The following is a 15,564-nucleotide window of genomic DNA, read 5'->3' on the forward strand; positions in this document are numbered from 1 at the left end:
GGCTTTGCAGGCTCTTGGTGTCAATTCTACCTGCCAGTACCCTGAAGTCAAGTCTAGTGTACTGAAGTACCTGGCAGTGGACAGTGTGTCCAGAGTGTCCTTAATACGTGGCAGGGGATAGGCATCTTTAATAGTCCTTTCGTTAAGGGATCCGTAATCCACACATAATCGCGGGCTTTGGTCTTTCTTCCTCACCATGACAATAGGTGCAGCCCAGCTGCTGTTGCTGGGACGAGCTACACCAGACTCCAGGCTCTGCTGTACCTGCAGATCTGCAGCAATCTGTTTGTCTCTGGCCATTCTGCGTGGCGGCTGCTTCACAGGCTGCCCAGGAGTAGTCTGTATGTCGTGCTGCACTAAGCTGGTCAGTGGGCCCGGTGGAGAAGACATCACCGAACCTCCGTAGCACGTGAGCTAGACCGGCTCTGTCCTCCTCAGACAGGTGAGCACAGCTCTCTGCATATATATCCTGTAGATGACTGGGCACAGATATAACATGAAAGTCATTGGGGTCTAATGTTACTGGGGACTTTGTCGGATGGAGATCCACTTCCTCCAACACCTCAGCTGGCTGAAGAACTCCGACCACCACCCCTCTCTTCAGAGTAACAGATGCAGGACTAGGATTGTAAATCCGCATGGGAATGTTGGAGGAATGCTGGGTGTGTACTAGGGCTGTCCCGAATACCATTTCTTGGGCTCCGGATATTCGGTAGTAATCAGCAGCGAATATTAGAATATTTGGTACGGAGAGATTTGTATTTTTTTTTTATACATTTTTTTTCAAAAGGTTTCATAACACGCTCCAAATTCGAGACACCTGACAACACGCTGTTAAGCAGAAGCGCAGAAAGAGCATACTATTACGATTTATATTTATTTATTGTCTCAGTACATAAATATGTCCTCTGTAGGGTAACTGTAGGGTCTGCTGTATTGTTGAGGATGTTGATGGCTGGGATGCGTGGGGATGCACCTATGGACACAAGTTATTATTAGGCTGAGCTACTCAACTTTATGCCATTGCCTTAGCCCCAGATGTGCCAACATTACTCCTATTATTTTCACTATTCAGATAAAATTAAAAAAACTCATATAAAAAAACAATTTGGTTGCTTGCTTCCAACTATTTTCCAAGCAAAGTAAGTGCACGTTTTTATCATGTGTAACGTTACTGTTTAAACGGCGGATAAAGCAGCTTCATCATGGCAACTTGACAACAGCTAAGCTAAGCTAGGCTACTACTTACAGCATCCAGGTGACTTTTCAGAGTTGTTGTGCCACCGTGGAAGGCCAGTTTCTTATCGCATATTTGGTACATATTCTTCTGACCGTCGTCCAATTTAAAATTGTCCCACACAGCTTAAGTCTTTGACATTTTGTGGGTGAAACGAGGTGAAGCGAGGTGAAGCGTGCCGTTTGCCTTCGTGACTGTGAGTGAACGCGATGTCAGGAGCACAGGCTGAGATTGTATATATTTCCGCATTTTAACAGTGCAATTCAAAAGTATAAATGTAGTATAAGAATATGGCAATTCACCTTTATTAATAGCATACATTTAGAAAAAAATTATAATAAAAAAAAAAAAAGAATATCCGAATAATGAAATTGAAACCCGAATAGTTGACCAACGAACGAATATTCAAATAGTCGAATATTCGGGTACAGCCCTAGTGTGTACAACAACACGGGCTGCAAGGATGTGTTGTCTCTCAATAAAGCCTTTAGTGGGGGTCAGCATCATATCTTTATTAACAGCAGAGCAGAGGCGGGCAGTACCAGGCACCACATACTCACACCCTGACTCCAATACTGTTGTGCGGGATACCCTGACGAGGTGCATTTCAGGCTGTCTGCTGGGTTTTGAGTGAGGCACTCTCTCACCGAAGAGGGTGATTTCCCTGCGGCCATAGTCCAAGTGAGCATGTGACTGCAGCAGAAAAGGGTGCCCCAGGATAACCTCTGTATTTTCAGCTGTGTCTGCCATAATAAAGTTCACATTGGTTACCTTGCTTCCGGCTTGAACTGGCATGTTGACTTCCCCTCGGACAGCGATGCCCTCAGGACCGATGCCTTGTAACACTTGTACGATGGATGGCTGGATTTGAGGCCTCATTTCAACAGGAATGGCGTTGAAGTGGCGGAGGGGGAGTACATTCCTCCGAGCGCCAGAGTCGAGCAGAGCACACAGTTCATGTCCCTGTATCAGTATCCGGATACTCATGTCATCATCAGAGGCTTTATTGCATGTGACCACCGTACCTGAGTCAGGAGCTGGAGTGGTGCATGCTGTTTGCGTTTTCGGGAAGAGGGACAGTTCCTTTGTATGTGCCCCACACCAGAGCAGTTGTGGCAGATGACTTCTCTAGAGTTCATTTGTACAGGTTTAGCTCTCTTAGGCGACCACTGCTGGTTAAACCTCTGTGCTTTACTCTGGGTGCTAGCGGGCTCCGCAGCCCACTCTTCAGCCACCCCGAAAGCCTCCATACAGGCGGAAACTTTAGCATTTTCGTGCACCATAGCTGCCCTGTGTCTCCGCTCTGCAGCATTGCGATAACCAGACTGCATTAGCTGTGTGAAGGCTCTGGCAGCTCGTCTGGTGGCTTCATACCTGTGGGCTATCTCGTAGGCTCTAGCCAAGGTGCGCGGCTTATCCTCCAGTAGTCTTTGGATAACTTCTGCATCGGCAAGGGCGTTGGTGAAAATCTCCACACTGATGACGTCCTGCTCCAACTCATTACGGTCAGCATACACAATTGAAACTTTTTCATAGATGTCGTCTCTTAACAGGTGCAGGGCCTCCCCCGGTCCTCTGACTCTCTGTCTCAGTTCAATGCCTATTGCAGCAGCATGCTCTGAACACGGTCCGTAGGCCGCCTCAATCTCACTCACCATCCGCTGATAACTCCAGCGAGCAGATATGGGGTTCTTGTGGATTAGGGCAGCCGCGGGTCCAGTCAAGCTGAATCTGAGATGCACAGCCATAGTCCTCTCTGACCAGTGGTTAGCCTCAGCACATCCTTCAAAATGGAAGAGGAAGCCTCTCCATGAGCCAGCCCCATCAAACTGGCTTGGGTGTAATGTTGGTATTCTCTCTTTGTGTCCACGGTGTTCATCTTCATCACTTGTGTCCATATAGTCCTCTCTGTGTGCTGTACGAGCTGCAGAGCTGTATGGTTCAGACCAAGCTCTCCTCATGTTAGGCTGATCACACTCACACTGGCCAGGTGCGGTCCCACAGTGCACAGCTGAGCATGTGTGAGCTTGTGCTTTACAAGGCAGTGTGGCAGGCTGCTGCATACAGGGTGTTAATGTTGACACTGGCGGCTGAAGGCACTGTGAATGAGCTGATTAACTTGGGATGGTTGACATAGAGTGGCTATAGCCCATGGAGGTGAAAGGATGAGCTGGTTTAGCTGAAGTTGATGCCATGCTCATTAAACGGTCACATTTTGGTGGAAAGGGGGTTAGAAACTCACTATTTGGCTGTACTTGCTCCTTTGTCGGCATGATGAAAGGGTTAGTTGGCGCCAGTGATGGTAACGGCGGCGCGGCGTAGCTTGCGGCTCCGGCTAGCGTTAGCTGCGTGCTAGTAAGAAAGGGGTTGGTGCAGTCCCCATATCCAGCATAATCTATAACTGTCTGGTCAAACATGTCCACCTTACTTTGACCACCCTCATCAATATTCACCAAGAATGGATTAGAGCTTTTCCGTGTGCTTTTTCCGTTAGCTCCATCAGCTTGTCTCAGTCTGTGATTAGCATTAGCGTTAGCTCCGAACGCTGCCATTAAATCCATTCCACTCTTCTCCCCCGTAGAAAAAAAAAAATCTCGGACATGCCCACGTGGTTTCTGACTTGGCTCGTTGTCAGCCGGTAACCAGCTGCCCAGACATTTCGAGGGGAAAATGGATGGAAACGAGGCGTTCGGGTGCCGTGGGAAGAACTTCCATTTATTCACGTTCTTCAGCTATATTGACACTGTATTGCATACATACAGACTAGATACTATTCCTTTTCTGACCACTTTCTCTATACTTTCGTCTCTCTCTCCATAACTCCGCACTTCGCCTTGGCCATCACATTTTACACACACAGAGACTCCAAAACCCACAACCCCTTGTGGCTGCTACTCTTAAAGTGACAGGCCAAGCCTGTAACACCTGCCTATTGCCTGAACAAGTTAGATGCCGCCTATCACAGGGCACTGAGATTTTTCACAAATTGTCAAGCACTTACTCATCACTGTATCCTGTATGCCAAGGCAGGTTTGCCATCACTTACTGTAAAGAGGCTCACTCATTGGTACACGTTTCTTTATAAAGCTTTGTTGGGTAAACTCCTGTATTATATCTGCTCTCTGATAACACAGAGAGTTGCAAGCAGCTATTGTCTGAGATTGCATGATGTAGTATTGTTAGATGTGCCAAGAGCAAGGACTGTCTTAGGTAAGACAGCTTTTATGTGCGCAGCTCCACTTGCTTGGAACAGTCTTCAGCAATAATTGAAACTGAGCAATCTCATTCCTCTGCATGTTTTTAAAGCTAGACTAAAGGAAATGCTCGTTCATACTATGGGCACTTGTAAATGTCTATAACTATCTAAATGTATCCTGTAAATATAATGTATGATGTCCTTTATTGTTTTATGTGGAACTTATATGCTGCAGGTCTCCCTTGAAAAAGAGATCTATGATCGCAATGGGACCAATCTGGTTAAATAAAGGTTTGAAATGAAAATTAAATGAAATGAAAACAGGTAGGAGGGTACAGGTCTGAGTCCTGCATCGGGTCGGGTAACCGCTTTTTTCCGGGTTCGGTTCTGGGTAAAACAAAGATGATGCGGGTCGGGTCGCGGATGTTGCATAATAAATATATAAAAATAATAATAATTTAGTTTAATGTTTAAATCCTCAGACCTCTCCCCCACGGGACCGCGCGTAATCATAACCTTTGCAGCGCATCAATCTGCTGCTGAGCGCGCCACATTCGAAATGGCTGAGGTGAAGCTCTGTAGCGGAGAATACAGCATTTTCAATAACACTTCCTCAAGAGCGAAATCCAACGTCTGGGAGGCGTTTGGTGTCATCCTAGATGGAGAAAATAACCAACATCCCACGCTTTTTGAGACAAATATGCCACTGCGTGTGTTAATAATTGCACGTTTTCACTGCTCATATATATACGGGTTCGGGTCGGGTTGCGGATCCTATGTCGACGGGTTGGGTCGGGTTGCGGAACTAATTGGCAATATGTGCGGGGATCGAGGCGGGTTCAGTATTGCACGTCGCGGGTGCGGGCGGGAGCGGGTCTTGGAAATCAGACCTTTGCAGGACTCTGGTACAGGTAGGAGGGAACGCACACAGACAGGAAACCAAAGACAGATCTAAAGGGAAAGAAGGTGGGCTAAATAGGCTACCTGTCGTTATAAAAGTAGAGACCAAAGTCCCACTTGTTAAAACGATCAAAGAGGGGGAAAAGGGCAGCTCTCTAAGTTCGGACAGGCAGGACAGAGGGCACGCAGTTGAGTCCCTGACATTATTCACTGACAGGACACTCAGTACTGAGTGTGTCAGAGAGGAATGGGAAAAATCCCTCAAATACAAAAGAATAAGAGAACTGGGGGAAGACCAAGATGCAGCATTGCAAATGTCCTTCACTGTCATTCCTCCGTGCAACGCCGTAGAGGAGGAAAATCCTCTGGTGCTGTGCACTTTGATGTTCTCCGGGGGATCCACCCCAGAGGAGACATACGCCTGTGACACAGCCTCACACAGCCAGTGTGACAGGCGTTGTGCAGACTGAGGCTGCCCTATTGAGCGCTCTCTGTAATGCACAAACAGTCGAGCTGAGTAAAGCAGCCGTGCGTGCAATATAGCATGACAGCGTGTGCACGGGACAGAGGAAATGAGATGTGGCTTCTTCATCTGATGTGTGAGGAGGAGGAAAGAAGCCATCCCAAATTATCACTCTCGATCTAAAAGAGCTTGAGATCACCTTTGGCCTAAAAAAACTGGTTAGGGCGCAAAACAGCTGAGCTGCCATCTCCTTGGATCCGGAGACATGACGGAGCCACAGAGAGAGCAGACAAATCACTCACCCTTTTAGCTGATGTCAGAGCCAAGAGCAGAGCTACTTTGGCTGACAAAGACTTCAGGGGAACCTGATCTAAAGGTTCAAATGGAGCTTTACTCAGTGCGCGTAACACTAAAGCCAAAACCAATTGAGGCGCCAAAGCGCGTGACACAGGTCTGAGTCTCTGTGCTCCCCGTAGAAAACGTTTTGTCAGAGGGTGACTAAACACCGTGCTGATCCCAAAACCTACATGGCAAGATGAAATGGCAACAGCATATGTTTTGACCAATCCTGTCCAGCAACAGGAGGAACGACAGCACGAGGCAGGGGGCCCGTAACGGGGGTCCAGGCTTTTCCCTACATACCAAACGGAACATTGTCCATTTGGCTGTGTAGGATGTGTGTTCAGCAGCTGTGCTGATCGCTACTTTGTTGTCTGTTCGAATCAACACATGTTGATTGTACATCAACGGAGCGAAGTGCTGGCTTACTTTCCTTACGGAGAGTAATTCCCGCACCTTTATATGGAGAGACATGTGACCCGGCCACTGTCCCCCCACTTTCTGCGACATGCACGTTCCTCAGCCTGCGAGAGATGCGTCTGCGAACACTGCGGTGTGTGACGTCACTCTGCTCAGGGGCACCCCCACTGACCTGGAGATTTTTCCAGTAGGTTAAATCCAAACCCAAGGAAGGAGGAATGTACACCATGCGTCTCCTCTGACGCACGGGGTCGATACGCAGGCGAATAAACCACCTCTGGAAGTCTCCTCTGTGAAGGAGACCCAGGGGGATCACCACGTGACAAGCTGATATCATGCCTAACAGCTGCATCACGGAGAGGGCTGTCACCCCCCCGCGGGGTGTGACGCGCCGGAGGAGAGCTGTCCGAGCTGCCTAAAAACCAATAGATTTTAAAGACAGCCGGTTTATGCAGCGAGCCATACTGCCTATAACCCACAGGTTTAGGGGCAGCCGGCTTAACCGGTGAGCCTTGCTGCTTATTATTATCCATCTGTCCATCGAACACAATCATCGCCACTCTGAGTAATACTCTGAGAGCGCGCTACATGCTCTGGATGTGCTGTGGTTGTCATGGTGACGAGCCACGTCAGAGCACTCGCAGTTGCCCGTGAAGCAACCCAAAAGGGGCCCGGTCCGAAAAGGCTGCGAGGGGCTGTCACTTTCTCCATTCTCTGCTGTGAGAGTCGCGCTCTCATGCAGGCTGAGTTCAATTCCACTCCCAGTTAAATGTCTGGGAGGGAAGAGGACAGCTCTTCTTCCCGTTGATAATGAAAACCCAGGTTTGACAGATGAGATACGAGCTGTATCGTCTGAAAAACTGCTTCCTCCCTGGAGCGAGCACGCCACCGCCGGTCGTCCAGGTAAAATAACACTCTCATCCCCATTCTGAGTAGCTGTTCCAACCGTCTCCACCCACTTTGAAAAAAGTGCGTGGAGCCAGGAATGAGAAACGCAGGAATTTGCTGTGTTTCGAGATGATGGTTACGTGGAGGTAAGCATCCTTCAGGACTATGGATGTGAACCTCCCTGGTGAACACACACCAGCACCTGTTTGATTGTCAGCATGGGAAAAGGCCATTCCCTTGTTGGACACTGACAGATCGAGGATGGGTCTCATTCCCCCCGCCCCGTCTCCCAAGGGACCAGAAAATAGCAGGAGTAAAAACCCTGATTTTCTTCCCCTTGAGGAACCCTGGAAAAAGGCTTTCTTTAACCCGAGTTCCAGCCGCTCTGCATTGAGCGCGAGACACTGTTCCTGGGATGACAGGATTCCCTGTATCCCGTATAACTGCGGGGGGGGGGGGGAGAGGCGAACTGCAGAGACTACCCTCTGCCCATCCGCCTGCTCATCCATCTGTCCATCAGACACACGCGCCACCTCCCTGAGTACCATACAGTACTCTGATAGCGCCGGGTGTACTTTCTCTGGATGTGCTGTGGTTGGTGACCACGCCAGAGCCCCCCACACGCTGCATTTCACACAGGCTCTCGTTATGTCATCGTTTAGGAGAATACTCTTAAACCGCGCATTAACGCTCAACACTACTAAGGGATGAGCGGAGGTGTGTGCAGTGCTGTCCACACGATACGTAACAATGGCCCTCCATGGGCTTATTACGACCGTGGGTAGGAGGTGTCTGAGACAGAGGAAAAATCCATGCTGCCTAAACCCAAAAAGTTTAAGGTAGACAGATTTGAATAGCAAGCCCTGCTGTTTTATTAACCGATAAGTTAAAAAAACCCAGCCGGCTTAGGCAGCGAGCCATGCTGCCAAGTAACCAATAGGCTATTGGCAGCCGGCTTAACCGGGGAGCCTTGCTGCGTATTAACTTCCCTCTGTCCATCTAACACACGCGCCATGACTCAAGGCGCGAACCTGCTCTGGATGTGCTGTGGTTGTCATGGTGACGAGCCACGCCAGAGCCCTCCAGACGTTGCATTTCACACAGGCTCTCCTTATGTCGCGTTTAGGAGAAGGCTCGTAAACCGGACATTTAAGGTGCGTTCACGCTCAACACCCCTGAGGGATGAGCGGAGGTGTGTGCAGTGCTGTCCACACTGTAATAATGGCACTCGTGGCTGATTACGACCGTGTGTAGGAGGTAGGTTTGGGACAGAGGAAACAAATCAGAGCTGCCTAAAAACCAATAGGTTTTAAAGACAGCCGGTTATGCAGAGAGCCATAAATGACAGGTTAGGGGCAGCCGGCTTTCCCGGTGGGCCTTGCTGCTTATTATTATCCATCTGTCCATCGAACACGCGTTGCCACTCTGAGCAATACTCTGAGAGCGCACAACGGGACAGGACACAGGGTTGGCAGGACCCCCGGCAGATGAGTGGTCGGCAGGACCCCCAACGGGACAGGACACAGGGTTGGCAGGACCCCCGGTAGAAGAGTAGTTGGCAGGACCCCCGGCCGAAGAGTAGTCGGCGGGGCCTGCAACGGAACAGGACATGGAGTTGGCAGAACCTCCAGAGGAACCTCCAGAGGAACCTCCAACGTACCAGGACATTGGGTAGGGACTTGAGAGGGGACTCGAGAGGTGACTTGAGAGGGAACTCGAGAGGGGACTTGAGAGGTGACTTGAGAGGAAACTGGAGAGGGGACTCGAGAAGGGACTCGAGAGGGGACTCGAGAGGTGACTAGAGTAGGGACTAGAGTAGGGACTAGAGATGGGACTTGAGTAGGGACTGGAGAAGGGACTTGAGATGGGACTAGAGTAGGGACTGGAGAGGGACTAGAGTAGGGACTTGAGAAGGGACTAGAGAAGGGACTAGGGAAGGGAATAAAGAAGGGACTTGGGAAGGGACTATAGGAGGGACTAGAGAGGGGACTTGAGAATGGACTAGAGAAGGGACTAAAGAAGGGACTTGGGAAGGGACTAGAGGAGGGACTAGAGAAGGGACTAGAGGAGGCACTAGAGGAGGGACTATGGCTGCTGGGGCCAGGACTGAGGCTTGAACCATGGCTGCTGGGGCCAAAACTGGGGCCGGAAACATGACTCTTGGGGCTCGGGCTCCTAGTCTGTCCTTGCGACTCCTTCTCTTAGGAGCCTTTTGGAGGCTCCGTGGACCTCCAAAAGCCAGACGAGTTCCAGAGAACGGCTCCTGGACAGGAGCAGGAACTGGCGAAGAAGCAGAGTTTGACTCCAGACGGCACACGCCGAGACGTATGGTGTCAGGTTGGGAATTGGGAGGCAGGGGGCGAGCATGCCTGGGCTAGCAGGCCGGGAAACACATGTCGGGAGGATATCCATCATCCAGCCAGCTAAGAATTTCACAAGACATGGTTTCTCTTTTGCTATCTGGTGCGCCTCTGTCTGAGCAGCCTCTTTCTGCTCAACACTGGACGCCAAAGAATAGGTAAACTTATGTAGTTCCACCTCAAATGGATCATCTGCTGGGTCTATCTTGGTCGGTTCATTGGGTTACGGTGGGTGAAGCAAACAGGACCCAAATGCAGATAACACTGAAAAATCCTTTATTTCAAGGCTAAACGTCAAAAATCAGAACACTCCCCGGTGAACACAGTCACAGACAAATGACTAACCAACAATGACAGACAGCAAAAAGAGAACTTAAATACACACAAGACTAATCAACGAAACAAGAGACAGGACATCTAATTTCTCTAAATGCACACCGAGGACCGAGGATCGAGCGTCGAGGTGGCTCTCTGGAGGAGCTATAACCGAGGATAAACTGATGGTTCCTCCACGGCTCCTCCGCGGATGCATTTCCGGGAACGGTGGAGACATGACGCACGGCCGGACTTATCTCAGCCAATGACAGCTCTGCATGCATCCCCTGGATATTATTCTAGAAACTGCTTTCATCGTGTCGCGATGTTTCCAGAGAGAACAGCTGTGAGGTCCGTGCAGAAAGCAGAGCAGTGTGTATAATATATATCACTCAGTATAACAGGCCTACTCTCTTTATTTGCTTTAGTTTTGTAGATAACTACAAACAAAGAGTCAATATTTTTCTAAGACCATTTAGTGCTTCACATAATGAAATACACAACAGCTGTAGCCTGATTATACTTTAGGAGCTGTAGGTGTGTGTGGTACAGTGTGTAGGTGTGTGCGTGGTACAGTGTGTAGGTGTGTGTATACAGTGTGTGTGTGCGTGGTACACAGTGTGTTGGTGCGTGTTGTACAGTGTGTAGGTGTGTGTGTTGTACAGTGCGTAGATGCGGCGGACAGACGGGTCTCAGTTGGTTTGGTGTCGTCTGCTTACTTTTAATACTTGTAAATACAACTTTTGGCCCGTAATTTCAATTCCCCATTTCAGCGACCAGAGAGAGAGGGGGGGGGGGGGATATATCCAGTCTCTGATTGCGTTACGTTATTATGAGAGTGCTCTCATACTTTAAATTGTATATATTTATATAAATATATTTGTGTGTGTGTGTCCGCATCTGTAGCCTGTTATTGTCTCATTATACCGCACTGTCAATGAATCAAAGTAAATATATAAGTCGTCATGAACACATCTGTCCATCAGACAGAGGGCTGCTGTGCCTCCTGTCATCATTAATGGACGTCTCTTTAAAATGACCTCTCAGAGGAGAGGAGTTCTCATTTCTCTAACCGCCTGCTGCTTCACCTCCTCTCTCCTCGGTTCCCCTCCTCGGTCCTCCGCTCGCATCTCCTGTGGGCGGGACTACGTTTTGAGGAGGGGAGTCGAGGAGGGGAAATTTAAGAATTGAGAAGCCTCTACAGACAGGAAACCAAAGACAGATCTAAACAAGACAAAACACAACGCAGACAGAAAACCAAAGACAGATCTAAACAAGACAAAACACAACAAAGACAGATCGTGATGATAGGACTGTGATGAGGTTTTGCAGCTCCCTCGTCATAACGCTTTGGAATGTTGACCTTATGACACTAGATAAAAGTTTAGGGGATCATTAAAGGTATTACAAGTTAACCTGAGGGGAATTTGAACATCTGAACCAAATGTCAGGGCAGGCCATTAACAGAGGCATTTCAGTCTGGACACAGTGTGCCGACCGACCATATACAGTATATGTCACGATTCTCATGTTATGTCACGTTTATATTTTTGTAGGTTTGGGTGTTTTTGCTGTTTTCCATGTCATGTTTTCCTTTGGGTTATTGTCTGGTCCTTTTCCCTGTGTTTTCCACTTGTCATTAGTTTCCCTGGTGTGTCTAATTGTCTGATTATGTTCACCTGGGCCCCTGGGTTTTCTCCTCCCTCCTCCCCTGTGTCTTGTTGTGTGATTGGTCTTGTGTGTATTTAATTTCTGGGTTTTCTGTCTGTCTTGGTCGGTTCTTCTTTTTCCCTGACTAGTTCTGCGGTGAGGGTTCTGTTTGTCATTGTACATATATATCATAGCCTTGAAATAAAGGAAGTTTCAGTTTATATCTGCATTTGGGTCCTGATTGTTTCACAAACCGTGACAGTACGAACCGACCTTAAAATGGACCCAGCAGACCTTTTGAAGCTACAGGCGGAACGTCTTGGATATTCTCTGGAGTATATTTTGTATACGTGGAAAGGCGCCTCATCTAGACGGGGTAGAGTGGCTGCGTTGAAGGAGACACGTCAGGAGGTTGCTCGCAAGCCCTGGCTCTGGAGCTTGTTGCCCGAGTGGCTTAGGATTTTTTCACGTAGCCCTGAGAGCCAGTCCTCATTTTCTGACCCTTTCTTGGGGTCTGGTTTGGAGTTTGGGGGTCCACGAAGCCTCCAAAAAACTCCTAAGAGACGCAAGGCCAGGGTTCCGCGCCCAACAGCCATGGTTCCGGCTCCAGCGCCAGACCCAGCAGCCGTGGCTCCGTGCTCCAGTGCCGGCCCACGCAGCTTTGCTTCCATACTCCATTACCTGGCTTACACAGCCAGGGTCCAGACTTCCGCTCAGCGCCCTGCAGCCAGGGTTCCGGCTCCAGAACCGGACCTTACAGCCATGTTTCCGGCCCCAGAGCGGGACCTTACAGCCATGTGTCCGGCTCCAGAACCGGACCTTACAGCCATGTTTCCGGCTCCAGAACCGGACCTTACAGCCATGTTTCCGGCTCCAGAACCGGACCTTACAGCCATGGTCCCGGCTTCAGTGCCGGCTCCAGTAACCATGGTCCCGACTCTGGCTCCTCGTCACCTGCTGACTCATCGGCCGACGCCAGCTCCTCGAGTCCTGTCGGCGTACCGGCCGACTCCAGCACCTCGTCTCCTGTGGGCTGTCCGTCCGACGCCAGCTCCCCATGTCCTGTCGGCATACCGGCCGACTCCAGCACCTCGTCTCCTGTGGGCTGTCCGTCCGACGCCAGCTCCCCATGTCCTGTCGGCATACCGGCCAACTCCAGCACCTCGTCTCCAGTTGGCTGTCCGTCCGACGCCAGCTCCCCGTGTCCTGATGGCTGTCCGTCCGACGCCAGCTCCCCGTGTTCTGTTGGCGAACCAACCCACTCAAGTGTCGTTGGAGGTCCCGCAGACTGCCTCTCTGCCGAGGGTCCTGCCAACCCCATGTCCTGTGCCGTTGGAGGTCCCGCAGACTGCCTTTTTGCCGGGGGTCCCGCCAACTCCATGTCTTATCCCGTTGGAGGTCCCGCAGACTACTCTTCTATCAGGGGTCCTGTCAACCCCATGTCCTGAGCCGTTGGAGGTCCCGCAGACTACTCTTCTGCCGGGGGTCCTGCCAACTCCATGTCTGGTCCCGTTGGAGGTCCCGCCGACTACTCTTCTGCCGGGGGTCCTGCCAACTCCATGTCGTGTCCCGTTGGAGGTCCCGCAGACTGCTCTTCTGCCGGGGGTCCTGCCAACTCCATGTCTTGCCACGTTGGAGGTCCCGCCGATTACTCTTCCGCTGGGGGTCCTGCCAACTCCATGTCCTGTCGCGTTGGGGATTCCGCCGACTGCTCTCCTGCCGGGGGTCCTGTCGGTCCTGTGCCTTCTTCCATGGGGGATCTTGCCGACACTGGCTCCTGACCGGCCTCCGGAGCTGTCTGGTCTTCACCCCTCCTCGGACTCTGCCTTGCCCCCTGGCCGTCCGCCCGAGATTCCCTCCATGGACTCTGCCTTGCCCCCGGGCCGTCCGCCCGAATTCCCCTTTTTGAACTCTGCCTTGCCCCCGAGCCGTCCGCCCGAATTCCCCTTTTTTTTAACTCTGCCTTGCCCCCGGGCCGTCCACCCGAGACCTTTCCTCCAGACCCTCTCCACCCACCCTGCTGGATTTTTGTTTTTTTGGGGACGTCTGGAATCCGTCCCTTGAGGGAGGGGTTATGTCACGATTCTCATGTTATGTCACCTTTATAGTTTTGTAGGTTTGGGCGTTTTTGCTGTTTTCCATTTCATGTTTTCCTTTGGGTTATTGTCTGGTCCTTTTCCCTGTGTTTTCCTCTTGTCATTAGTTTCCCTGGTGTGTCTAATTGTTTGATTATGTTCACCTGGGCCCCTGTGTTTTCTCCTCCCTCCTCACCTGTGTCTTGTTGTGTGATTGGTCTTGTGTGTATTTAAGTTCTGGGTTTTCTGTCTGTCTTGGTCGGTTCGTCTTGTTCCCTGACTAGTTCTGTGGTGAGTGTTCTGTTTGTCATTGTACATATATATCATAGCCTTGAAATAAAGGAAGTTTCAGTTTATATCTGCATTTGGGTCCTGCTTGTTTCACAAACCGTGACAGTATATTCATAATAAAGGGAATAGACATGCAGCACAAAAGCCAAGGGTTCAAAAGGTTTTGAGGATGGAATGTTATTTGGAATATTTTATAAACTGGTCGATGATAGAGTTCAGTAAAGGTCACAGTTTGCGTAATGCTCCTTGAAATTAGTTCACTTTATGATCTCTATCTTATTTTCTCTCTTTTCCATCTGTAACGTCACACAGCTCCCCGGTGGAGTCAGTCTTGTTCTATGCCATCACGACCCTCCACAACCTACTGCTGCACCAGGAGGGGGCCAAGATGGCGGTGCGTATCGCTGATGGCCTACAGAGGATGGTTCCATTACTGAAGAAGAGTAACCCCAAATTCCTGGCCATCACCACCGACTGTCTGCAGCTCTTGTCTTACGGAAACCAGGAGAGCAAGGTGAGTCCAGGAGCTGGGCTTTGGGGAGGGGAGCTTTGTAATGTCCACACAGTGGCTCAAATTCCGAACCACCCCCAACCACTCCCACTGTACAGAGTGAACTCCGTCTCTAGTCACACTCACAGCTGAATGAGGGTCCTTCTTTCAGGTGGGGGTTGTAAATACATCAGCAAGTTCTCGGACAAACTCCCCTCTCTCAGGCAGAAACAGGAAGTGTCTTAACTTTCATAAGAACAGTTTTAAATTAGCATCTCTTGGACAAAAAAGTAAGGTGGTGTGTGAGTCAGAACCAATGCAGACGCGCTATTGAAGGGCTTGATAACTTCCGGTTGGAGGGCTTGATAACTTCCTGATGGAGGGCTTGATAACTTCCTGTTGTAGGACTTGACAACCAACTCCCCTTCCCCACTTGTTGGTTCGGAACGGCACTAAATGAGGTAGACTCTCTGCAAACGGAGTGGGTAAGGGTAGGGTGTAGGGGGAGGTTTTGAATTTGGCCATTATTACAAAAATACACCTCCATCTTCCTGTTTTTGGTCAGCTGATCATCCTAGCCAATGGGGGCCCAGAGGGTCTGGTGTACATCATGAGGAACTACAACTATGAGAAGCTGCTGTGGACCACCAGCCGTGTCCTCAAAGTGCTATCCGTCTGTCCCAGCAACAAACCAGCGATCGTGGAGGCTGGTCTGTATACATCAGTAAACATGATTTAAACCCTCAGTGTTTGTCTGTAAACATCTGTTGTACTAAGCTTTTATCTGTGTCCAGGAGGGATGCAGGCTTTGGGCCAGCATCTCACAGGCTCCAGTCAGCGTCTGATCCAGAACTGTCTGTGGACGCTCCGCAATCTGTCCGACGCTGCCACCAAGCAGGTACTCATTCACCCTGTACAAATGCTCTATAATACTACTACT

At 50.0% G+C, this 15,564-nt stretch overlaps 1 protein-coding gene across 2 annotated transcripts in view; it reads left to right on the forward strand.

The window, feature by feature from the left end:
• The window catches only part of LOC307017377 (junction plakoglobin-like), a 708,820-nt gene that overhangs the window by 577,825 nt on the left and 115,431 nt on the right, over positions 1 to 15,564 (forward strand). For both annotated transcript variants that reach the window (XM_079646967.1, XM_079646968.1), the window contains exons 8-10: positions 14,447 to 14,648; positions 15,190 to 15,334; positions 15,419 to 15,522. In XM_079646967.1, the coding sequence (XP_079503093.1) occupies positions 14,447 to 14,648; positions 15,190 to 15,334; positions 15,419 to 15,522 (451 nt within the window). The remainder of the gene's footprint in view (positions 1 to 14,446; positions 14,649 to 15,189; positions 15,335 to 15,418; positions 15,523 to 15,564) is intronic.

The sequence above is a fragment of the Notothenia rossii genome (assembly GCF_949606895.1).
Source record: "Notothenia rossii genome assembly, chromosome: 8".
Classification (NCBI taxonomy): domain Eukaryota; kingdom Metazoa; phylum Chordata; class Actinopteri; order Perciformes; family Nototheniidae; genus Notothenia; species Notothenia rossii.